The sequence below is a fragment of the Gloeophyllum trabeum genome (genome assembly GCF_000344685.1).
Source record: "Gloeophyllum trabeum ATCC 11539 unplaced genomic scaffold GLOTRscaffold_00016, whole genome shotgun sequence".
Classification (NCBI taxonomy): domain Eukaryota; kingdom Fungi; phylum Basidiomycota; class Agaricomycetes; order Gloeophyllales; family Gloeophyllaceae; genus Gloeophyllum; species Gloeophyllum trabeum.
The window spans coordinates 39,758-63,541 of record NW_006920425.1 but is presented as its reverse complement, the minus strand read 5'-3'; the positions used below and the strand labels follow the sequence as shown (position 1 = coordinate 63,541).

Below are 23,784 nucleotides of genomic sequence, written 5' to 3'. Positions count from 1 at the left end.
TGGAACACTCCGGTCTCAGGGATGCTGTTTTCACCTCACAGCTTACCATGTTCTTGGGGACCTCGGGCGTTGTCTTTGCGGTTCCCTCAGTGTCAGGAATGATGGGATGTTAAGAGTAGCCATTGATCAAAGCTACGCTGGTACATTGATCGTGCACCCGAGAACTGCTACCTGGTCTCTAACCATTCCACATGCTTCCATCCCCTTTCTTCGACTCCTTAGTGGCATCCAGGTGTACTACAGCAATCTTTCGGTCCACGAGCGCAGCCTAGACATGGCTCTGGCTCCCTTGCCTAATGAACCTATTTGTTTTTGAACATTGTGTACGGTTTTTAAAATGATTAACGACAAGATTTACATTACCCGCTTGCGAAATTCGCGTCAACGCCACTTCGTAATAATGGGGCAAGCGTGCGTGCTTACTACTGGGGTCGTATGTACCCCAAAGTGGCTGCGATGGTGAACAAGGTGATGTATTGCATGGCGATCTGTTTTGTGAGTAGCGCCATTAACCTCCCTCCCCTCTCTTATACCCAACAGTGGCGGATTATATTTATACCGACTTTCTCTGCTTGAATATTTGCCGGCATATTGCATCCTCCGTTCCCTCATATCGAGATAATGATCGATGCTCTCCTCATCCACTGCAGGGGACTACGGGACTGCCTGACGATGCGCATCTCAGGCCAGTGTTGTCCCGGTCCGCCCAAAGGTCGTTCTCTGGTCCACGACAAGGATGTCCAGATCGCAAATATTTCTCGTGGCTACGAAATCAGACTTGACACTGGTTCTTTTTTCCCTTTGTGTGCTGGTGGTTCGATGCATCCATTCGACTCCCGCTTGGAGTCGAAAGGAAACGGCCAACCATCATGAGTAGCAGATCGTCCATACGGCTGGCTTCAATTCACGGGGTCCAATGCAGATGGCTCACTTGTGCTCAAGGCGGACTTCCATGGCGTTAAGCGCTTTCAATGGCCTACCCCTTCAGGCGGAGGGAGGCCATCCATCTTGGTATATTCGGATTTTCGGGCAACTGCGCTCATACAAACGATACGGCTCTAGAGCTTGCGATTGACGTTTTCTGCAGGAGGCTTGCGGCAAGACTAAAGTAAGCATCCATGCTGCCATATATTTGTCCCGCTCCCCTCACAGGAAACACTGTAGAATGATCCTTCATGATTAACTTTGAGCCCTCCGCCTCTTCCGCGCAGCTTAGCAGATAGGCTCAGTGCAGCAGCCCTTGGGACCACAACTGCAACCTGCGCATGGCTCAGGCTCCCTTGCCTGATGAGCAAGTTAGTCTCCCTTTAACATCATGCCTGGTTTCTATGAGAACTCACGACAAGGTTTGTATTACCCGCCTGCGAAGTCACCTCGATGTCAGTTTTGTCCAAACTAGCAATTGTGCGTGCTTACCACTGGACTCGCTTGTACGCTTGTCAAGCCTACTATCAGAGCGGATGCGATGGCGAACAGGGTGGCGTACTGCATGGCGAACTCTTTAGTGAACAGCAAGTGTCGATTCGACTCTCTCTTATACCTCGACAAAGGCTCATTTATATTTATACCAGCTTTCTCTGATTAATTGTCTGCCGGCATATAGCCCCTCCAGTATCCTCATGTCGGGATGTTGACAGATGCGCCCCTTATCGACTCCAATGGATTACGGAACTGGATAAGGATACGCATGGCTTGTCAGGCCCGTCGATACTTTGATGGATGAATCGCTCATGAAAAGGAAACTCAAACCAGGAATATCCCCCTTATTCGCTCTAAGAAAAGCAAGTCAGCCCCTGACTTAGGTCTTTCTTGTCTCCTTGTTGCTAAATCGAGCGATCGACCTTGGTGCCCGAAACATTTGATTGAAGCGCATGGTGCAGGGTGCCTCCTCTCGTACTTCTACCGGGTTTCAGGAGGACTGGTGGATTGTCGCTACACACACTAGACCCTTTCATTGTCTGGGTCCAGGGCTAGAGCGCGTGTGGAACCCAGTGGACAAATTTCTTCTTCATTGCTGCCCGCAAATGAGGCCGCAATTTGACTCCGCGAGAAAGATAACAAGGTCCTGATTGGCATTCTTCTCTTTGAGCAGGTACGTTTCCCCTGCTATACAGGGAGATGACTAGCGAACTGATTTTGTCGAGACGGCATATTATCCTGCAGTATAACCATCTTTCACAATGAGTGAATGTGGCTTTAGGCTTAGCGTCGGGGCAGCCACTAGCTCGCGGTCATCCTCCCTGATAAACACAAGCTGCATGAGGAGAGTTCCTCCGGGCGACGCCAGTACTTTCGCAGCTTGAGTTTTTTTTCGTTATCAGCCATAGACTTTGGCCTGTTGAATGTGAATGAATTGACTAATCTCATAGGCTCCCCATGGTCGGACATCATGCCTGCCCAGATTCCGTAATACTCTTGAATACCTCCTCGATGTGCTGCCACACCTTGTCTGCCGTCCCATCACTCCCGAACTTGATAACCGTTGAATCTGTGTTGCAGCGCTCTCACCTTTGGAGTTGATAGCGTATACCCAGCTTCCCACTTTCCCATCCGTCCCCGTGGCCACGACCAGCTGGCCCCGCAGCCGTATCCACCGAAGCACTTCCATCCAACGGATCCTACATGACCATGTGCGTATCGTTGGTGTCCCCCATGTTGCGTGAGTACTAGTGCTTGAGGACATGATACTGCCTTGAGCATAAGTACTTGACTCCAGGTGGTAATTTGACTTTAGCAAGTAAAGATTCATTTGCACCACCGAATATCAATCCTGCGCTTTTAGAGACGGAGTTTGATATCCTTGCTTTGCGAGAAGCTGTTAGTCTGCGAAAACATCCTTCGTGCTTCAGCATGGTCGGGTTATATCATAGCTCCTCATGGTGCTTGGGCCAATGTCACAACATATGAAGACGTCGACCAATACGTCAGGGAGCAGGCCACCGCATATGGCATTCTGTTGGGACCGCTGCGATATCGGCATATATCACACAGAGGGAGGAGTCGTTGATCCGGATTTGTTAGTCAAAGGAACAGTCGGTTTGGGAGTCGTGGACGCCAGCATTTTAGTAAGTATTCAAGGTCTTTTGGTAGTCGGAGAAGCGGTATTAAACAGAGTCTTTCTTGTCTGGTGCGCATACGCAGGCGCCGACTTACGCTCTTGCGGAGAAGGTGGCCGATCTGATCCAGGCACATTATGGATTCATCGAGGTCCAGCCGTTGTAAAGCTATCAGCTTATTTGATTTCATGCAAGACATTACCGACGTAGTGTATGAGGACTCCACTGCTGTCGGGACCAGAAGCAGGATTAGTCTATAGCAACGATCCTATCTCCGATTTGAGGATATCCGCGGCTGAACTAAGCGGTAAGAAACCGGAGGGACGTAACGCAATGAAGACCCTACCTCTCTCCGCAATGCTGTAAACAAGGGCTGGAATACAGTTAAGTATGGTCCACTGCCTGGCAGACCACTTTACCTTGAGTATGGGAAGCAACTTGTAACGGCACAATAGATAGGTCCGCTATGCGGATGTTCTTGGTGCCCCATACCTACAATAAAGTATTGACCGCCATCACCCTTGCTAAGTAAAGGGGAGACTCACTTTGAGCTGTGGATCTACAACGCCACCGCACTCTCTAGGAAGCATGGACAAACTACCGCATGTGTCTAGAGATCCTTCCTCAGCATTGCGGACCTCGAGAATGCCCGGGGAACGTACGCCAAGTTGACTTGCAACTGCGCTTGACATGTTCTAATCGGAAGCAATGAAGCCGTAGAATCATTTAGAGGAGACTTCAGCTCACCCCTGATTGCCTCCTCGCTTGATATTTCTTCTCCCGGGCATGCCTCCTTCGCAATGATCTCTCGTAGGGGCTCTTCGTTTGCGAGTGAGCGCGCAAACCTGAAGGCTTCAACCATAATATCCATATCTATGTCCTGCTGAAGATAGCAAGGATCGATTTGAGGAAGCTTTTCGGGATCACTGGATGCGATGTGCTAGCCACGAGTCAAGGTACAAACGCGAGAAGAAATCAATCTGATGAGCGCACTACACTCCCGCGTGAAAAGGGATGACACAATGTCGGGACTATGGAAAAGTATCGCCTGCCTGGCTGTACTTCATCTTTGGTGCGCGTGAGCTCGACAGTCAGTCATTCGTGATATGGCAACGTACTTAGATTCCCGCGGAATCCCGGGAAGGCGATCAGCTCACATTCCGGAAGTTGTGGGTTCCTGAGATTCTCCAACTGAAGTTCGTGCTGCAAGAGTGTCCCTGGTGTATACAGATGGGCTTTCTCCTGGAGTGTTTTAGCATGCCGCTCTACAATAGCTGCTGCATTTTCGGAGAGAATTTGCAATGGCAAGAAAGTGAGACCTGAAGGGACCATTGTGAAAAGGCCTTCTTTATGTTGGTCACTGGAAAACGTCTAATCAGCTCTAGCAGCTAGAGCCATGCGAGAGGTCATACTATAGCTCCCTTTCTAGAGCTGCAAACGCGGGATCCCGAAGGGGATCCCATGTTTCCACTCCACTATCCTCTTTCAGTTCTGCAGGTGGCATCAGAGGCGAGATGCGGTGGCACGCGGAGTAGATTGTCACCAAAACTGATGCCGACGTAAGTTATATGTTCTTGGAGATTGTTCCCCACTCCAGGTAAGTCAAGTCTGACGTCGACTCCTATGCGTTCGAGGATTCTCCTGTCACCTATCCCACTTAACTCATGTATTTTGGGAGACTGTATAGCTCTAGGGAGCTCAGATTAAGATAGGTCAACCTGGTCAGGCAGCATCAGTGCGAGGCCACCCACCCGGCACATAGGATGATGTCTCTCTCCGCGTATACTTCGTGTTTTGCACCGTCATGCGTGAAAGCAATGCCCGACCCGACGACGGTACCTGAAGAGTCTGTGGTTATGATTGAATTAGCAACGGCTCCCGTAAGAACCACCAGGTTTGGACGATCAATATGGGGCAACAGATACGCCTAGCTCATGCATATCAGAGTGGCACATGTAGAAACGTAGATCAAATATCACTAACTGTTACGGAATTGGAACGTGTTTGTGTTTCGGGGTCGATAGTAGCGACGGAGCACCAGGTTCCAGTGACCTGAAAGTTGCATGTGAGTCTAATTTCGTAATTACGACTTAGAGATTACCTGGCCTGACAGCTTAAAACCGCATGCTGTTGTTGAGCATATACTGTTCGGAAGACGTACAGGACTCACCGCATTGTCCAGGACAGGGATACCTTTGGACTTCAAGGACTGGATAGTATGAGTGGATACAACTACAAATGTACTGCCTGTGGTAACCACTCACGCTTCTCAAGGCTATGTCGCCCCTCGAGACAAGCTTTGGGAAGGATACAGTTACAGGTCCTAGACCAGGGTGAGTGTATCTGGTCAAGATTAGAGTTTCATCCTACCTTGAGTTCCTAAGGTGCCTTGCTCGTATTTTTGTCCATGCATAGCTAGGACGTCCGGAGCGCCTGGAACGAACCTTGACATCAACTTGTTAATATAACAGCATGCATACAACCCAAGGAACAGTACTATGCCTCTCGCTTTTCTTGCAGTATTCGATGAAACTCTCCCAGTCCCATCCCGGATTGCCCAGAGCCACCAATGCTGTAGTAGTATTATGCGGACGTAAGTATACAAGAGGGCTTAATGCCCTAACGATTTGACACATGCCATCGATATCTTCACGAGGTGGCCTGGTCCAAGCTAGGAAGTTCATAGATGAACTCCCGCCCAATCCCCTGCCACTGGTGCGAGGTCAGAATATTATAGGAGACGGACTGCGCAATAGAACCTGTTTATGATATACTGCAGGTTATCTAAATGATTTTGAGGTACCTGCGCATCAACTCGGAGGTCAGCGACGAAGATAGAGATGGTACGTGAGACAAACCGTTTGATACATCCAGTCATACTCTTTGTTACCGAGTTGCCCTGTGAATCCCGTCGGAGTAACTTGTAGTAGATCGATATAAACTCGGCATAGGCGAGTAAGACGAACGCACGGATTGCTGGATCCTCGAGATGCGCCGGACCAGCCTCGAGGACAGCGACCGTAATACTCGGGTCTTCAGTAAGACGTGCTGCCAAACACAGCCCGGAAGTCTAACCAGAACAAGGTACATATTTGTTCGACTACGTTGACGAAGATGGACGTACACCACCGCCTGAGAGTCAGAGACCACCACGTCAGGTAGCCAAAACATTCGACATATAGACCACGGACCGATGATCACAAAATGGCACTGCTTCCCAGAGATGTCTCGTATGTTAGCGAAGACCATATCGACCCACGAAGTTGCGTCCGACTTCCTATCAGGCTATATATGCCGTCGGGGAGTCCGGAGCAGGTGCAGATCGCCGCGCTGGCATTAGTCACACGGGAACAATGGCGATCGGGACCTACTGAACTGACTAAGAAATCCTCGGGCACGAGGGCAAACGAATGTTGCAACAGTAGACCAAACAACACGACTACACGTCCACAAGGTATTTCGGTGTTCTCGGCCTTCAGTTGCACCATGCCTGGTCCGTTTCTGAAAGGTGAAATGTCTCTAAAATCGTCCAGTTGCCCGTTGAAAAGCTTAAGGGAGGCCTTCAGATGTGCGACTTGCACGGGGAGTGGCACGATAAGGCTACTGATAGAGGAAGGTCAAGAACCTCGGGGGGAAAGTTGCTATCTGTAAACGAAGTTTTACACCAATGCGATCAACCCTTTGTCCGCTGTACGCTCCAATAGGGCGAGAAGCTGCATGATTTTACCCTTGTGCGTATTGCCAGTGCCGGAGCCATGATTCAGAGCCAATCGTAGTGCATGGCAGAGAATGGTCCTAGAAGACGGACTAGATATCTGATTGAGATCACAAATGTTGACTACAGGCGGCTCAGAGGTAAGCGGACATATCTCTGCATATCATTCCTTGGAGATGGTTTGAACGAACTCGTATGCAAGCTTCGGGCTGGATAATTGAGTTGTCAATTGGGGAGCTCTGCAGCAACTCCCGCAGTTACGCATATAGATCTCACCTATCTACTGGCTTCACCGGCAACTTTTTGTCCGCCAATTGTCCACCTTTCAGGAACACAAAGTGACTACGCTTGGTCTTCCCTCCTTCTCCGGCACCTAACGCAGTGATCAAAACACGCTTAGGATCGGACAGTAAAGCATATGGAAGGTGTTTCTGTAGAGAGCACGAGGAGCGCTTTAGATTCGGATTCCGCAGTGACGATCAACGCGAACACTCACCTTCGTCTTCCATTTACTCTGTGCAACAGGTTTATCCGCACTTAGGCAATACACATCGAAACCTGCCGAAGTAAAATCCGGGTACGAATCTCTGAATCCACATGCTTGATTTGTACATCCAGCTATTCAAATATAAGCGCTTGACAATATGGATGATTCAGGCTACTGAGAGGGGAGGCGCTTACGGGTGTCGGCTTTCGGGACAAGGAACAGTACTACTCCTCTGTCTGTGGTCAAACTGGCGACATCAACATCCTCATCTTGTTCATTTTTGAGGATCAATGAAGGGAGCTTATCCCCTATGTTGATCGGAGGAATGGCAGATATTGCGGAGTCAGCTGCAGAGTCGTCCGTAACTTCCGAGCCCTTGGCATCCTTCGTACTGCGATCAGTACTCTTTGCCTGGTCGGATAATCGGTGAGGATTAGAGAGACATCTACATTAAGATAGCATTGCACAAGAGTAAGAACCTTCTTGGAACCGGCTGCAGAGCCTACGTCTGCCTCGTCCACGTCTCTGGTACGTTTAGCATTGCTGGCAGTCGAGTCATTCGCTACACTCTGTGCAGTTGACAGCCTGGTCGAGCGGCGAGGAGCCTGCTCAATCTTGCTGTCAGAGCCTTCGGCAGCAGGATTGGTCTTCCGAGGCATACCGAGGCACAGCTGGAGAGGTCGCGAGTCCGGCCGGGTATTAATATGATTCGAAAGGCTGTAGTTTATAAGACCTAGCAGTAGCCGGGGGCTTTACGCAGGATATCGACCGTAAACCTAAGTATCGAAACCAAGACCATTCTGAATTTACTGATGGCGTGGTCCGTACATAATAGCACTCGGTCATTGTATGGTGATAAGTGAGCATCGGAGCAGGGAGTGACACCGGCAACATGTTCCAACCAGGTAGATTATAAACAACATTAATATACGATAGTCCCGTCCATTTGTCAAAATGTGGTGGGAATCAGACAAGCACTGCTTGCGCCAGGCACAGCACTAAAGTCGAAAGATCACCGCGTCTCAATTGACTGAGCAGACGACCGTCTCGCAAGGTACGGGACAGGCCCGGGAGACGCAGCCGAGACAGGGCTTGCAGTGGAAGGCGCAGGGATCGAGGTTGTCTCGCCCTCTGCACCTGGACGTGGTGACACAAGGCTTTGTGTCTTTATAGACACCATTGAGGAAGTAGAGGTCCTTCGGGGGATGTACGGCCTCGGGGCTGCTTTTACTTCCTCAGGGCCTCCGGGTTTAGGGGACATATGCCCATCAGCCGGTGGTATCTCCATGCCGAAGTCGTCTACGATAGGGCGGGGTGGTGGTCTTTCTACTTCGACTTCCAGGAGCTATGACAGAATTGAATCCTATCTGCACATTCATGACATAGGACAGGAACATACCTCTCTGCGGAGTTCCTCTCCCGCAAATTCTCCCTCCATTTCTTCCGGGCCTAGGAGAATGGTCCCTTTGCGGAAGATCTCACCTTCCTCTTCGACCCAGCTCTTCGATCTGGTGACTGTGTGAACCTCCGAAGATCCTGAGGTTCAACTAGGTACATACCTATCGGTTGGAGAAGGTGCCCCGATATTGTCGGGTTCACCGGCTACGAAGTTACGTTCCTCGTCGTCGTCTTCGTCGTCCGACTCCGATATCAGGAACTTCGTCGGACTAAGTATCTTCTCGGGCTCTTCCGGCTCGGGCTCTGCTCGACCTTTACCCTTGTCGATCTTGGGCGTAGCCAGAGCTTCCTCCTCTTCTTCGTCTTCAGTAGGCTCCCCATGTCCACCCTCATTCGCGTGCCCGTTGGGAATAGTGATGCTGACTTCCTTGGCGGTCTGACCTTGAGCTGGAGCGCCCGTGATCAGTCCCAGTTCCTGCAAAGCTTGCTGCCCGTTGGGAGTCCGCCGTAAAAGCTCCATAAGGGTATCGTTCAAGCCGAGCAGCTCCTCCAGGCGTGTCGGATCCACAGTAGTTTCGATCAAGGTAGTAAGCGGGGTCATAACGTCCTTCACTTTCATGACGACCTCGATGTCCACGTCTTGCGAAGCGGCCTCCGAAACTGGCGAGATGGATGATGATGAGAGGCGGGAGAGCTGTTCCTCCAACTCCGCTCTACACGCGTACGCTCGGACAAGGACGTCGGTTCCGACCTGTGTATATCCCTTGAGCCTCGATGAATTCGCGTTCAAGGACCCAATCTCACCTTCTTCTCCTCGTCCTTACGGATCGTCTTAGCCAGCTCGCTCTCTTCAATGAGGCCCCATACACCTTTGCCCAACCCCCTGCCGCTGCCAGAGTAGGCGGCGGATCCGTTGGAGGTCCGTTCAGCCTCTTCTGTATTGCGTATGCACGAGTTCAGGATATCACGACACATCCTGAGCATGGCTGGTTTAGTGAACATACCGTCTCTGAGTTCAGAGATTACGCACCTAGCCATTTCCTCATCGCCCGGGGGAATATTCAGGTCTAAGCACCGCATGGTATGGTTAGCCTTAAGGCCCGAACTCAGCGCCATCACACCCGCAAGGTCGAGATTATTGACGGTGAGGTCCAGGTGCAGAAGCGATTGGGACTCAGGGAGGAACTCCGCTAATGCAATGGCACCTGCTGAAGTCATGCCTGTAGATGATAGGAAGAGCCGTTTCAGGGCCGTGTTCAATGTGAAGGCTGTCCTTAATGATTGAATCTAATCACCATTCGACGATCAGTGTTAGCAAGGAATGAATGATTTAACTACTGACCCCTTCTAAACCAGGCCCGCAGCATGGATTCTTGCTCAAGTCCAGCGTCTCCAAGCATGAATTGTATTTCTGGGACCGACATCAGCATACGCATAATCTTGAGCTGGGATCGATGTGCACTTACAAGAGCCTCAGCTATGACGACCAAACATTGCACGTCAAGCTTGTTCTCGCTCAAATTCAGCACCTTCAGAGTCCGGTTCCGCTTGAGCACCTGAGCAATATAATTCACGCCTCCCTACAAGCCCAAGTCCGTCAACACTCTCAGCAGCTCAACTGCTGATCGATATATACAACTTACCCGGATATCGTTGCCCTTCAGATCCAGCGTACGTAGCGCCCCAAGCCTGGGCAACGTATCCAGAGCCCTCACCTTATCCAGCAACGCCGCGCTCGGACCATGATCGTGGTGATTCTTCGGGTTCTGCCCACCCTGCGCACTATTACTAGCAACCGGATGCCGCGTCGTCACGCCGCCCTGCGCGGACGACGTGATCAGGGGCACAGGCTCCCCAGTGGAAGACAGCGGGTTCCCGTTGTTGTCCCGCAGGACGTTGGTGTTGATTTTACTCGGCGCCTGCGGACCTCCGCGCCGCGAGCGGGGCACGTAGGGCGTATACGTCGTCTGCGGCACCGCGGGAGCAGCTGCGGGGTGCCTGGGCGGCGGCGGGAGCGGGCCGGTGCGAGGTGCGGGCGGCGGCGTTGGGTGGGACGAGACGCTGGGGAGAGACATGGAGGATATCGTGGGTGTTGCGGGCGGTGAGAGCAGGCTGGAGGCGGTGCTCTTGGGAGAGGACGTTGGGGAGGTGGGGTTGGAACTTAAGCTGGTATTAGCGGCCACTGCATCGGGGTAGTCCTTGATCATCAGCGCAAGCGCGACGGCGCCCGTTTGTGTTATACGGTTGTGGCGCAGGGAGATGTGTTTCAGGGAGGAGTTCCGAACGACATGGGCTGTTGATGACTTTAATACACCGGCTTAACCTCCCGACATGACACAACCTACCTAAAGCTTCCAGAGCCGCGGGGCGTAAGGAGCAGTCATCCATCTTGATGGATTCTAGTCCCGCGTTGGACGCTATAGGCAGCGCAGCCGCGATATACTCTACACTCTTCTTATCCAGCGCGTTTTGCGAGATATCTAGGAATTGAAGGCTTTTGGCCTGTCGTACGCCGTGGGTAACGCCTACAGTAAAGGGATGAGAAGCAGACGCATACCTTTGCGACATATGCGCCGATCAGCCTGAACGCAGGAGCCTTGAGCCTCCGATTTAGCGCGACAGAAAGGAACGTGAGTGATTGAGGTATCAGGAGGGCGTGAAGTATGGGTTTGAGGATCTGGATCAGGCTTAAATCCCTGTGACGAGATATACAAAGGCAAGTGAACCCACATGTTCATCTAAATCGCATTCGCGGAACACAAGCTTGCGCAAGCCCCATTCGATCGTGAACACGTCGGATAGGATTGCTGCCACGGTGAGATTCAGTTGGACACCGGACAGATCGAGCGAGCGGGGATTCGTGTGCGCAGCTCTCTGTGTCTGAGGCGTTTAGACAGACGGTTGGACACTAGATGTACATGCTATTGCATACCTTGAACGCTGCTGAAATGGCAGGATTGGGAGTCTCCTCTCTCCCCTCGCAGCACTCCCGGTAGAACGCTTCCACCCTATCGAGACTCCACCAGTCCTCCGTCTCGGCCGAGTCGGGTCCAAAGGAGTTTCCCCTCACTATCCGCTTCCTTCTCTCCGCCTCCCGTTGTTCTACAGTCTTCTTCTCCTCCTTAAGGCTGGGACTATACGGGGGGTTCTGTGCAGAGATCGGGTAGACCGTGACGAGCTGTGGTAGAATAAAATGGGCTCGTTTAAGCGCCTTCTCATCGTCGACGACGCTGCTGGCAGGTTGCGGCTGGTTCTGCGTGGGCAGGAGCTTGGAGAGGCGGGCAAGTGAGAAGAAGGGTTGCTGCGGCGGTGGCGGTTTCTTGAGGATAGACTTGCCTGGCGTCGGGATTGTTACTGCTGACGATGATGGCGAGCATGATGAAGATGAGGATGCCATGAAACGTTTATATGGCCGCTAAGGTGATTTTAGACCGCTGTAGCATACCGTCGGTGGCAATGCGTTCGATCCTAATTAGACCTGGGCCGGCTTCGAAGTCTTGATCAAAGCGAATCATTGAATATTAATCGCTGATCCCATGTACACGTCGTAACTCAGTAGCTGTATTCCACTACCTATTCGACCGGCTTGCATTTCTGACATATCCATATCGCGGAATTAGATTGACATGAGGGTCTCTATATGCGTGGGAATAACATACCTGGGAAGGCGGGGCACGTGTAAGTCCCGCACAGTGATCACGTGCACCGCTTGTTGATCGGTTCAGGCGAGCCACTCAAGGTTGAACTGAACCCGCGCGTATTTCCCTGCTCTTTATCCTTAGCCACATCCTCCCCTGCATCCCTCCCCCTTCTACGCGTCGTTTATAATGCCTCGCAAAGCCGCTGCTCCTGCCGAGCCCGCCGGTCCTCCTCGTCGCTCCAGCCGTATCAAGGAGCAGCCGAAGGCGGATCCCCCGCCGAAGAAAGCTCCCGCAAAGCCTAGGGCCAAGAAGGCCGACAAGGCCAAAGCTGCCAACGGTGAAGAAAAGAAGGACGATAAAGAGGAGGAAAAGGAAGAGCAGAAAGAGGCTGCCCCGAAGTCTCGGGGCAAGAAGCGCACCGCGTCGGAGAAGGACGAGGAGGATGCTGCCGCCGCCGCCGAGGCTAATGGCGAGGCCGACGACGACGCCGAAGCCAAGCCTCCTCCCGCAAAGAAGGTATTCTTATGTCTGCCTTGTTAAATGTAGGCCCGTGCTCACTATCGTGCGCAGGCCAAGCCTGCTTCCAAGGCGGGATCCAAGCCTGCCTCTAAGGTGTCAGCGAAACCAGCTTCGAAGGCGGCGGGAACTGCTTCCAAGCCGGCATCGAAGGCGTCCAAGCCGCCCTCGCGAGCTGGCTCCGCGAAGCCTGCCTCGCGGGCAGCTTCCGCGAAACCCGCCTCCCGTGCTGGTTCGACGAAGCCGCCTTCTGGCGCGAAGAAGCCAGCTTCACGAGCTGGATCCAAGAAGCCCGCCTCGAAGGTATGCATACTACATCCCAATTGTGGTTATGATTGATGACGAATTATTTTTCTAGGCCAAGGCCGATGATAAAGATAAGGCGAACGAGAGCGTCGTTGAAGAGACGATCGCTGAAGACGCCGAAGGCGAGGCCAAGGCTGAGGCTGAGGCTGAAGCCAACAGCAACGAAGAGGAGGCCGCTGCTGAAGAGGTAAGCCACCATTTCTCACTTCCGCTGAACGTTGAACCGACGAATTCTTTTATCTAGGCATGAAACCCTTAACCCTACATACTGCGATACCTGGTCATCTACATCCGTCCCATCTGCATCCCCGGAAGAGCTCCACTTTCATCTGCCACTCGCCGCCACTCGGCGTACGATGTTACGACGGACTCCCTGTATCCGGATTGACTGTCTGTATCGCTTGGTTTCCGGTCTGCATGTAGCCTAAGGTCTTCATTCCGTGTTGTTGATTAGTCTGGGTGTTTGCGGAGAACTTATAACTTTTCTTCTTCTTTTCATTATTCCCGCCCAATTCTTGCTTCCTTCCCTTCTTGCCCGTCTACCTTAACTCCAGATTATATCTTATGTCCCCCTGTGACCCGGCCGCGAGGTACTGTTCCTGTACATACGATGTTGTACCCTTGGTTATCTATGCATCTGCGTATCGCGGCAAGGGTGGTTGTTGGGGTGATCTAGGTATCGATGTTGTCAATAGAATATTGTCAATTGGGCTTGATGCTGTGAAGTCACAAGTGTGGATTTCTGACGGCTCAGGGAGGACTTGAAGCTGTCGTATCAATTTGTCCCGTACATTGACTCTGCCTTTGGGTCTTTGAATATGCTGCAGGCAATCTCATGATCAGTTTCAACTTGTCCGGAACTTGTTCGCTCAGTACTGGTGCCACCCATCCGTATCTCGTAATTTGGCTGCAGACACATCTCATCGTTATTCTGCTGTGTTGAATGCAAGGTTGCCAAATCCTGAGCCGACGCGAATGTATAATAGTTCTATTATGGACTAAAGATACAGACGTCTGATAGATGCGCGAGATTTCTTTGAGATACAGAAGACAGATCTAGACGATGTCCAAGTCCAAGCTTTCGCGACCTTCAGAATATCAATACATGAAAGACTTCGTCCGTCTGGAAGACAAATAAGTATTGTTGAAATTTGTCATATACTATAGACACTTACTGAGGCAAGAACGATGCCATCCTCGTAAAGCGAGACCAGGGTCTCGCTGGGCCGCATTATCTCCGTTTGACCGTAGGGAAGCCGAATAGCATTGGAAATATACGGCAAAGCAGTCTCAAGCCTGTATTCGTTCACATGATCCTCTCCTACCCAATGCACGAAAGCCCGATCCAGAGAATCCCCTTCTACGCGTTCACGACGCTGACTCCGATTGAAGTCGAAGAAGTCCACCCGTTGGTCGCTCGAGTCGGGCTGCTTCAGGGCCAGCGCGAACCTGTTGCCCCCTACGACACGGCCGCCCGAGGTTATCGTCGCGAGGTCCTCTTTCAGACAGGTTGAATGCGGCCCCCATTCACACCACTCCCACGTCCTCCCGGGTTGCAGACGAGAGATCAATACAGAGGCTGGGATAAAGTGGGAGTAGTCGCGCCCGTCCGGGTCGAAAGGGGCCTCGAGTGCGCCATCCTCCACTTCCATCTGCTCGAACTCGGGGCCTGAGAACTCGATGTTCGCGAGGATGATCCTCTCGCCGCGGGCAGGGAAGAATGGGATTTGTGGGTCTTCGCCGGGGGACCAGGCCGGGGTTGGGGCTACTTGTAGGCGTGCAAATAACAAGCTCAGGCCGTGATTGGGATTCAGGAAGGTGCAGAAACTCTGGGCCGCCTCATGACGAATGCCGAGAGCAGGGGGGTGCTCCAGATCGTAGACCTTGTAAACCCAAGTATTCTCCAGGCAGACCGACAGCAGGACAAAGCGCTCAGTAAGGAAGACGAACGAATCAATCACGGTGATATTCGACCAGAGCCACTATAAGGAAATGATTCAATACCGCAGTGGAAGCAGGATAGAAACGCCTACGAGGATTGGGCTACATGTCTTCCAGTTGAAGACTAATATGCTTTTGCCGGGCCTGTCTCCACCATAAGCTTCCAGCATCATACCGACATAGGCCCCTGAGATTGTGGCAGCCTCAAAGGTACTTCCAGGGAACAACGACGGTAGGAGAGGCTCTAAAATGGCTTTCGCGGCGTTGGGATGAGGCTCGCCCGTAGATAATTGTAAGAGATGGCATCGGCTAGAAACCTCACGCGTCAGTCGCGGCAACTCAAGCAGCGTTTATGTTCACTCACCCGTCCCCTCTGTCACTGACCACCACAAGAAGGTCCTGTCCAATATCCATATCGAAAGTGTGCGTGTCGGGATCAATATTGTCCAGCGACCACGATTTCATCTGGATGCCTCGGGCATGTCCAGGTAGCCTGTCGAATACAAGAGAAATTTCGGTACCGCGAGTACCGCACATGCGCGCCAAGACGCTCGCATGCATGTGCCAGTCAAGCAGGGGCAGGTCTGTGAAAAGCAGATTTGCATAGCTTTCCCATCTAAGGTCCTCCCAGGCCGAGGTGTGGCGCTTCAGCCGCTGCAGTCGTTCTGCAATATCCATGTGGCACGCAGGTCCATCCTCCATGCCTGCAGCGAATAACTCTATCTTGTATTGCAGAGCTACTGAATCGTCGATGACGGCTTTGAGAAAGTGGTCTACCTGCAAATAAAGACGTCAGAAAGAGCATGATAAGGACACGGGGATAAATACCAGGCGACACGATACTAGCGTCTGCACGTCCAGATGCAATAGTATTTTGATGATCAGCTCTACAGCGAGCTCACTAAATTGGACTGACGAAGGCATGATATGCGAAAGCGCTGGACGGGAGTATGTAGGTTAGCGTCGTCCCGAGCTCCGCTTTTATACCGCAAGACGATGCCACCCAATGCCACCAGCGCCACAGCTTCGAAGCGTGAATGTCGCTAGGTGACTCTGTGGGACCACATAGACCAAATGCGGCGTATACAAGAGTTATATGTGCATGCTAACTCGCCAACGCCGCACAAGCGCAAGCTACAATATGACGATCATGAGTTCCAACGCGAGATACCTGAAGATTCATGGCCATACCGACCCATGTGAGTGATTTTATCCAGGAAAATTTATGGAAATCCTCTGGAGTTTGAGTCGTTCACCGAGGTGTTGACAGACAAAGTGCTAGCTGTACGGAATGGTTGCAAAGCCACAGACGACACACACAGCCTCAGATTCGGGACATAACGACGTCCAGTAGGGTTCCATTGTTGTGGCATAAGATGTCGTTTCCTGTTTCTTTGATAGCATCATCGATGCTGCATGACTTGCAGTAAGTATTGGGACCAGTACGGCAACTTTTGTTCGCGATTCAAGTGACTTACGATCAGAACGCGTCAGTCACGTCGTGCAGTAGTCTCGCAAGCCAGACGTTCTGGAGAGAAGCGGAACTATCCGGTCGGAGTTTCAAAAACTTGGACGAGATTCTCTCCAGAACGTCTGGTGTACTTCGTTCGAGGACTATTGCCGTGACGGAAACGTGACAGGCGCCCCTAGCAGCCAAGCCGTGACACACTGTGACACCACCGCGACAAAATGACGTCAACAATAGTCATCGAACGAAGTACACCAGACCCTCTGGAGAGAACGTCGCGCAGGTTTTTGAAACTCCGCGCGGATAGTTCCGATTCTCTCCAGAGGGGATGGGTACGAGACTAGTCGTGCAGGCGTGACGTGTGAGCGACCTCGTGAGATACACGTGACCCATGTTGAAGTCGCGTTTCTACCTTCGCGCTTTGCCACCGACGACGACGACGACTACCCTTGTGCGAAACCTTGCTACGCGCCATGGCGCTTTCCTCTCTAAACATAACTTCTCTCTTGAACTCGCTACACACACATCTACAATCCCAAACCCAACTCCTTCCGACTCTCCATGCACAACTGGGCCTGCCACCCACCGCCCTCGCCGACGAACTCAAGGCTCTGCAGGAGCAGCTCACGCAATGCGTTGAGGCTCAGATTGAATCTCGGCGGAAGCAGGTCGAAGAGTGGACGGAGAAGTGCGCAGTTATCGAACAAGAGTGCATTAGATACGGCAATGCGCTGGGTTCGAATGTGAAGGCAACAGGAGCGAGTGTTGGCGAGCTACGGAAGGAACACGTCCTTCCCAAACGACATCAGCTGCTGGGAGAGTACCAGGAGAAGCTGAGACAAGTACGTATGACTCTTCATCTCTAGCTGATCGGCAATTTACGAAGACCTTTCAGCTATACCACACCAAACTAGAACAGCTGTCAGCACTGACTAACCGGATAGTTGCGCTGTCACGAACACTAGGCCCCGAATTCTTTGCACCAGAGATTCTTGAGCCGGCACCTGCTAATGGTGTTGATCCTCATGACCCTTCGCATCATCGCGATGTTACGCCGGAGCGCTTCTCTAGACTGGAGAAAGAGCTAGTGAGGGGAAAGAGCGAAGTCGTAAGTCCAAGGACGCCATGTCAACTGCTTATAGACTCCTGACCACGATATCAGTCCAAACGGCTAAGTCAACTGCACGGAATGATGGTGCAGATCGACTGGCTGTACACGGAACTGGGGATCGTGCCTCCGTCCTTGGACGAGCTCCCACCCATTCCCTCTTCCTCCTCCGCCTCCTCGTCACATCTCGGCAGCTCCCTCGCCGTCCCACACTTCCCGCGTTCGAGCTCTCTCAGGAGTACCTCCCCCGACCCATTCCTCTCCAGCTCTATCTCCACCCCAACCCCCGCATCCCGAGCCGATCGCCTCGCCCCCCTAATGCTGTCCTCCGCCAGCTCATCCGACGACCCTCTCCCCATCCCCTCCGACCTCACCTACCAGCGCATCTTCGCGCAATTCGTCGCGCGGCTCGAAGAGGCCGAGGCCGAAACCCCCAAGGCCGTGCTTGAGGGCGTCGAGCCTACGCCGGGGCTGCTAGCATGGGCGTCCGCGACGCTCGCGGAGCTCGAGGACGTCAAGCGGCGGCGCGAGGCGCACATCCAGGCGATGTACGACCAGCTCGAGGCGCTGTGGCGCCGACTCGGCGTCGCGGATGCGGAGATGGACGGGTTTGTCGAGGCGCACCGCGGGAGCACGCAAGAGGTGGTCAGTGCGTACGAGGAAGAGCTGGAAAGGATGCTGGAGCTGAAGAGGGAGAGGATGGGCGTGTTTGTGATGAATGCGCGCGAGGAGATTGAGAGGCTGTGGGAGGAGCTGATGGTGGGTGATGAGGAGAAGGCGGATTTTGCCCCCTTCTTCGATGGTGAGTAGCCTGGACCTCGTTTGGCTTGCGAAACTGAAGTGGACTCCGCTTCTAGATGAGCATACCGAGGAGCTGCTAATCCTCCATGAGGACGAGATCAAGAGGCTGAAGGAAGAGAAGCGAGCTAAGGCACCTCTTCTTGCTAGTATCAAGAAGTACTTCGATATATGCGAAGAGGAGAAGGAGCTCGCAGCCGCAGCTTCAGATCAGAGCCGATTACTTGGCAGAGGGCCTCGAGATCCCGGTCGATTGCTGCGAGAGGAGAAGATGAGGAAGCGTGTGACGAAGGAAAAGCCACGGGTGTGTCTGCGTCATGTTAGCGATTACGACTAGCACTGACGACTGGAATGCAGCTCGAGCAAGACCTGTTGTCATCCATACCAACCTGGGAAGAGCAGACCGGCCAGCCCTTCCTAGTGCACGGCCAACCCATCCTCCGCATTCTCATGGAAGCCGTAGGGGCATCCTCCACCGAGAAAGAGAACAAGCGGCGCGCGAACTCGCGTGCCGGGTCCGTCCCTCCTCGGGCAAAGACACCTTCGACCGCAGGTCCTTCACACTCGCGCGGTACGGTCACCCCTGCCGTGCGACCCGGCAGCAGCCTCGGGCAGTCGCAGTCAAGCAAGCGCGCGCGGCTCGGGGACTCTACCTCGGCGCATACGAACCAGTACGCGCCTGCGGGCCGTGCGCGGCTGGCGTCGAGCACGGGCTCGAAATCCCATGGGCACCACGGCGCGCCTGGGTCGTCGCCTGTGAAATCGGGGCTGCCGGTAAAGTCGACGCCGTCGTCGTTACCGCGTGCTGTCACGATTCCAGTGCCAAAACCGGGCACGCAGCATTATGCGCTGGGGCACGGAAGGCTTCCGTCGGCTGCGTCTCAGCCAGGGTATGGTGCATATCCGGCCCGCGTAGCCTCTGCAGCGATCCCAGCTAGCACCACTCGGGGTGCGGTAAAGGGCGCAAGGGCTAAGAGGGAGAGCTTCAAGCCGCGACCGAGCGTGGATTGCGATGCGGGCATGGTAGGCTCGCGATGGTCTCACCAGAGTACAGTGGGTGGATTGAGGCTGAAGGTGGAAGAGGAGTAATGCCTTTCATGACTCGCTGGACTGCGTTCCAAGATCCCTATCTATTATTTCGTGACGATATCTATGTAATACCTTTTGCACGCATGTATATCTCTCAGGCTGAACGATGAAGTGATGAATTGTATTCTATTATCGCGGACAAAATCTTTGGACTCGATGGCAGCCCGAGGGGGAACATAAATATATCGGGTGATTGACTACATACGATTGGTTTAAGTATTCTATACCCAATGCACTTCGCTAAGGTTAGGGTTAGGAGGACGAACCCACATAAAACATGGCCTGCCCAGCCCGAGGGCCGAAGCAGGACAGGGAAATATTTAGCGAGTGCATGAGCCGAAGCCCATACAAACCGCGAGGGCCCTCTGCGGACAGGGTCGCCGTGCTATGGAGAGCCCCCGCGGCCCGTATTCCCAGGTACGTGAAGGGGAACACGCCCGCAAGGTAAGTATGAGGTGTCTGGATGCCGGGGTGCAGCATATATACTATAGGAGGCTACGCACGGACCAAGTGGCAAACTTTGGCTACTCTGTTTTGACACCGGTTTCGAAGTACCGTCGTCGCTGCTGCCTTGTTCTTCCCTTCTGACCTCGACGATGTTGCATCGAATGTCAGAGGATACAGCCGGTACAGCGCAGAACTCATGACAATCCTGATGCATTCTGAATCAGACCGCCTGCCTTCCATTTTGATATGGGTTGAATATTACAATTGATTACCTGCTAGCTTTCCGCACTCCGGACCTCCACATCCGCACGTCGGAGTCTTGACGGATGCAAGACTTAGAGAGGTGCGCCATTGTCTGCTCAGCTTTAAAGGGTTACGGACTCTTTATCCCAGACCTCGAATTTACTTGTCGAGCAGCGAATGTGAACGTGCGCCTGAGCTCGGTTTTTGTCTCCTATGTGCTAAACTGAATAAGGGCCCTGACGTCCGCAAGATCTGTTTGAGGTTCACAGGACAGGATGCCTTCATCCGCATTTCTACCGGTACTCACGTGGTCAAGAAGGGTATGGGTGCATGCACCAGCATGTTTGGAGAAGTTCAGCAGACCCGGGAATAGGCTTGTTCTCGATTGCAACCCTCCCTGCACCTGTTTTGCTCTACAAGCAAGGTAACAAGGATATCACCGGTACACCCCTCTTCTAACAGGGTTTATCGGTACGAGGGTTGATTATCACGGCATCGGTTTGGTCAGGACGGCATGCATGCCTGTCACATAACTACCTGAGCTCAATTTTCAGGCGAGCCTCCTGGTCGTGACCATCATCGCTGATACTATGCAGATTATAGGACGAGTTTTGACCTGTCTCATTCAGTGCACTCGCACGGTGGACGTCATTATGAACAAGCAACAGGACTGCGCCGGAAGATTAAAGTGAGTCCGATTCGACTACTCTAACCAGCCCGCGTTCATGCATGCCCAGACTCCGTGATGCTCTTCAATACCTCCTCCGTGTGCTTCCACACCTTGTCTGCTGTCCCATCGCTCCTGAACCGAGTGAACAAGCCCTCAATCTTTTCTGCAACGCTCTCTCCCTTGGGGTCGATGGCGTACGCTCCACTTCCCACTTTCCCATCTGTCCCGGTGGCAACGGCCAACTGCCCCTGCAACGACACCCCAGCAGCGGCCGAGTCCCCGCTCTGACGCGGAGGATATCTTGCGCTCGTCGCGAGGAACACATGGCGGTCTCCGCACTCTTCGGGGTCGATATTTACGAAGGGGCTGATAACCATGAAGGCAAGCTTCACGATGAACATGCCGGGGCCCCGGACGTCGCGCGATATGCCCGACTTCACCGCACTGGGGCCGTTGTGGATAAAGCTCACTTCAGGGGCTTGCTTCGCAAAGGCTTCTAGGGACAGTGTGATCATTGAGACCATCTGATTGCGCCACGGGATGAGGGACAGGTTCCTAGCTGGTAAATTTGTCGTGTCGATTGCCCCCTCCACGCCAGATGCGAAAGTGCTGACGACGCGCCGGAGGCCGGTGGCTCGTCGAAGAAGGGGTAGCAAATTCATGATGAAACGTGTCCGTGAATAGTACACGATCGAAGATATGAGAGGGAGGTTTTCGGAAGTTTCTTTTATAGTCCTCGTCAGTCTGTGAATGCCGTGATGTTCCACAGAGAATCGGGTACGCACCTTCGCCCATGATCAGTACTCCTGCGCTATTGAACAACAGGTTGATGGCCTCCTCTCTCTTTTTGATCGCGTCACAGACTTCGTCAACGGTTCGGATGAGGCTGATGTCAGCCCTGATGAAGTTGAAGTGACCCTCGGAGTTCAGCGCCTTGCACTCGGCAGCGACACGCTCGCCAGCCTCTTGCGAACGGCCCACGAAGTAAACGCGAGGCAGGCGCGCATGCTTTGCGAATTGCTTCAGCGTATATTCGCCGATTCCGCTTGTCGCTCCAACAAATACTGCAACGAGACCCGGCGGCAGCTCCGATGCGATACGCGAGTTTGACCAGTGGACCTCCTCGAGGGAAACCATGACTGTGGTTCAAATAACGGGGAAGATTGTACTTGACATTGCGTGTCGTTTACGCGCTCTCTTATTTGCCACAAGCTCCATGCCGCGAGAGCGCGTCCTCCGGTTACGCGGGCTCAGTGGTTTGAATGCCGGGAGGACGCGTCTCTTCCGAGCAGCATGGTAATAGTCGTGACTAAGGACTTATGAGGTCGCTCCTCAAGTCCGATGTCCGCCTCTCGCAGCAAAGTGAATCCCACGTCGATCAGCTGATTCAGATGCACTACCATGCCCGTAGGGCTTAATTTTTTTTTTACTGTGGGTCCATTTGAGCCTCACGGACCTCGCAATAGTAAAACTTGTGGGACTTCTCCATCTTTCAGTGCTGTTGGCTGTTGGTCCATGGGCATGCTGAACAGACGAGTGAGACATCCTCGTACTTCAGATTTTGTGCCGTTGTGAGCATGCCATTGTGTGCATTCGCAGATAGTTTGAAGCGATTTTGGTTGAGACTACTGAATTTTGGATATCCCTTAGGTTTTGCAAGATTAGGCTTTCATGCCCTGCACGGATTGAGCCTCAGCATAAATGCTCACGACTTCATTAGAGCTGCCTACTTCAATGGTATAGGGCTCAGCATGATCCGCCGGATATGTCAAGTCTAGGGTACTCCTCGGGGCGGACACCTGTGATCTGCTTTCTTGCGTGTGTTGCTCAGCTGTCTCGGTGCCGTGCCTACGACACTCTGAGTAATCCTTACGACAGTATTACGATCTGCATGAGGTCAGTCTGAAATTTAGTACCAATCATGTCTATTTCATGGCCTCCAGCGTAGCTGCGACCTTTACGAATCGGCTAACAGAATATTCCAGTGTCACTGTGCTCTTGATTGAGGCAGGACTGAGGACGAGAGCTGGTCTTGGGACTACTTATATGCAGGCGAGTCAGCAGAATGTATCGGTTGGAATACCATGTGTTTGCCGTAGATGGGTGCACCATGCAATAGGCACGCCCTCGGAGAGCCCGCGTCCATTCTACCTCCAGCCTTGGGAGTCATGCGATTGGAGCTTCTCTTGCGCAACCTGAACCTCTCTGAAGGACTCGTCTCGCTGATGCACTACTCGCGCGAGATGGACCTCGTTACTGACAGGCACAGGGGTACGTCCGAACTATCAGTAACAACTCTACTAAACTGCACGGATACGAGCCTCATGCATGCCCGGACTTAGGCTTGATCCTGCGCCTCTTAAAAAAGACTTAGTAGACGAGCAACTGTCTTTAATGGAGGCTTGTACCCGTTCAGTATCAGCGTCGCAGAAGTCCCCCCCAGGCTCTCGCGCGTGCTCAAAAAGGCAGGATTCTCCGCCCAAAACGGCAGGTGCACATGGTTGGCATCTGCCGGACCTCGGCACGTATATAGTCTCGACCTCTTCAACGCTTCCTCTACCCTACACCGAGGGTTATACTGCCTATAACGTACGCGCTGAATGCGCAAGAGCGCATAGAACCTCATGTACACAATTTCTTTAAAGTGGGGGGGTCGAGGCACTAAATGTGGCCCAGTAGAAGCCTTACTGGGATCAAAAATCACGCTGAGAGAACTGTAGCTTTTCAGACTGTCTCCTACTGTCAATGGGGAGTCCCAAAGCTCAGTAGCTCCTCCTGGTACATTATCTACAGGATAAATTACAACTACTAGGTTATAGTACTGCGAGCACAACGGGGAGTCAACAGCACGAAGTTCCTTGCCGTATATTCGGCAAGGTCCACGCACGTGGTTTACCACTG

General features: G+C 52.8%; 8 protein-coding genes across 8 annotated transcripts in view; 2 read left to right on the top strand and 6 right to left on the bottom strand.

The window, feature by feature from the left end:
• Nucleotides 1–3,213: 3,213 nt before the first annotated feature.
• Nucleotides 3,214–6,305, bottom strand: GLOTRDRAFT_117990 (alcohol oxidase; the record flags this gene model as incomplete). Its single annotated transcript, XM_007872013.1, has 22 exons — nt 3,214–3,351; nt 3,403–3,429; nt 3,476–3,548; nt 3,602–3,666; nt 3,719–3,751; nt 3,804–3,996; nt 4,050–4,123; nt 4,175–4,416; nt 4,469–4,547; nt 4,600–4,745; nt 4,808–4,983; nt 5,040–5,108; nt 5,158–5,169; nt 5,227–5,265; nt 5,321–5,379; nt 5,427–5,500; nt 5,559–5,628; nt 5,695–5,768; nt 5,816–5,859; nt 5,915–5,976; nt 6,027–6,104; nt 6,248–6,305. 22 exons carry the CDS (start codon nt 6,303–6,305, stop codon nt 3,311–3,313), a joined length of 1,788 nt encoding a protein of 595 aa, XP_007870204.1. The 3' UTR covers nt 3,214–3,310.
• A 531-nt stretch (nt 6,306–6,836) lies between these two features.
• GLOTRDRAFT_65922 (AhpC-TSA-domain-containing protein) lies at nt 6,837–7,946 on the bottom strand. The gene is made up of 5 exons (XM_007872012.1): nt 7,738–7,946; nt 7,453–7,669; nt 7,268–7,389; nt 7,048–7,202; nt 6,837–6,980 (listed from the first exon to the last, which is right to left on the bottom strand). The coding sequence occupies exons 1-5, from the start codon at nt 7,915–7,917 to the stop codon at nt 6,935–6,937; spliced, it is 720 nt and encodes a 239-aa protein (XP_007870203.1). The 5' UTR covers nt 7,918–7,946; the 3' UTR covers nt 6,837–6,934.
• Nucleotides 7,947–8,270: 324 nt separating this feature from the next.
• On the bottom strand, nt 8,271–12,053 carry GLOTRDRAFT_133071 (RNI-like protein; the record flags this gene model as incomplete). The annotated part of the gene is made up of 12 exons (XM_007872011.1): nt 8,271–8,603; nt 8,658–8,766; nt 8,818–9,407; nt 9,461–9,591; nt 9,661–9,943; nt 9,999–10,067; nt 10,123–10,236; nt 10,300–10,949; nt 11,002–11,158; nt 11,214–11,333; nt 11,387–11,530; nt 11,589–12,053. 12 exons carry the CDS (start codon nt 12,051–12,053, stop codon nt 8,271–8,273), a joined length of 3,165 nt encoding a protein of 1,054 aa, XP_007870202.1.
• Nucleotides 12,054–12,403: 350 nt separating this feature from the next.
• Nucleotides 12,404–13,843, top strand: GLOTRDRAFT_141037 (uncharacterized protein). The gene is made up of 4 exons (XM_007872010.1): nt 12,404–12,813; nt 12,868–13,116; nt 13,172–13,306; nt 13,364–13,843. The coding sequence occupies exons 1-4, from the start codon at nt 12,484–12,486 to the stop codon at nt 13,367–13,369; spliced, it is 720 nt and encodes a 239-aa protein (XP_007870201.1). The 5' UTR covers nt 12,404–12,483; the 3' UTR covers nt 13,370–13,843.
• Nucleotides 13,844–14,209: 366 nt separating this feature from the next.
• Nucleotides 14,210–15,984, bottom strand: GLOTRDRAFT_96400 (uncharacterized protein; the record flags this gene model as incomplete). The annotated part of the gene is made up of 5 exons (XM_007872009.1): nt 14,210–14,242; nt 14,295–15,101; nt 15,153–15,369; nt 15,425–15,837; nt 15,889–15,984. 5 exons carry the CDS (start codon nt 15,982–15,984, stop codon nt 14,210–14,212), a joined length of 1,566 nt encoding a protein of 521 aa, XP_007870200.1.
• A 997-nt stretch (nt 15,985–16,981) lies between these two features.
• On the top strand, nt 16,982–19,862 carry GLOTRDRAFT_81327 (uncharacterized protein). The gene is made up of 7 exons (XM_007872008.1): nt 16,982–17,370; nt 17,424–17,636; nt 17,691–18,438; nt 18,494–18,738; nt 18,792–19,122; nt 19,255–19,324; nt 19,373–19,862. The coding sequence occupies exons 1-7, from the start codon at nt 17,002–17,004 to the stop codon at nt 19,521–19,523; spliced, it is 2,127 nt and encodes a 708-aa protein (XP_007870199.1). The 5' UTR covers nt 16,982–17,001; the 3' UTR covers nt 19,524–19,862.
• Nucleotides 19,821–19,982, bottom strand: GLOTRDRAFT_21259 (uncharacterized protein; the record flags this gene model as incomplete). The annotated part of the gene is made up of 1 exon (XM_007871952.1): nt 19,821–19,982. A coding segment is annotated over one exon (162 nt), but the record flags the coding sequence as incomplete, so codon positions are not given.
• A 954-nt stretch (nt 19,983–20,936) lies between these two features.
• Nucleotides 20,937–23,784, bottom strand: part of GLOTRDRAFT_49072 (uncharacterized protein) — a gene marked incomplete at both ends in the record, with an annotated part of 4,900 nt that continues 2,052 nt past the window's right edge. Inside the window, one exon of the mRNA XM_007871977.1 lies at nt 20,937–21,607. Coding sequence (XP_007870168.1) covers nt 20,937–21,607 — 671 coding nt within the window. The remainder of the gene's footprint in view (nt 21,608–23,784) is intronic.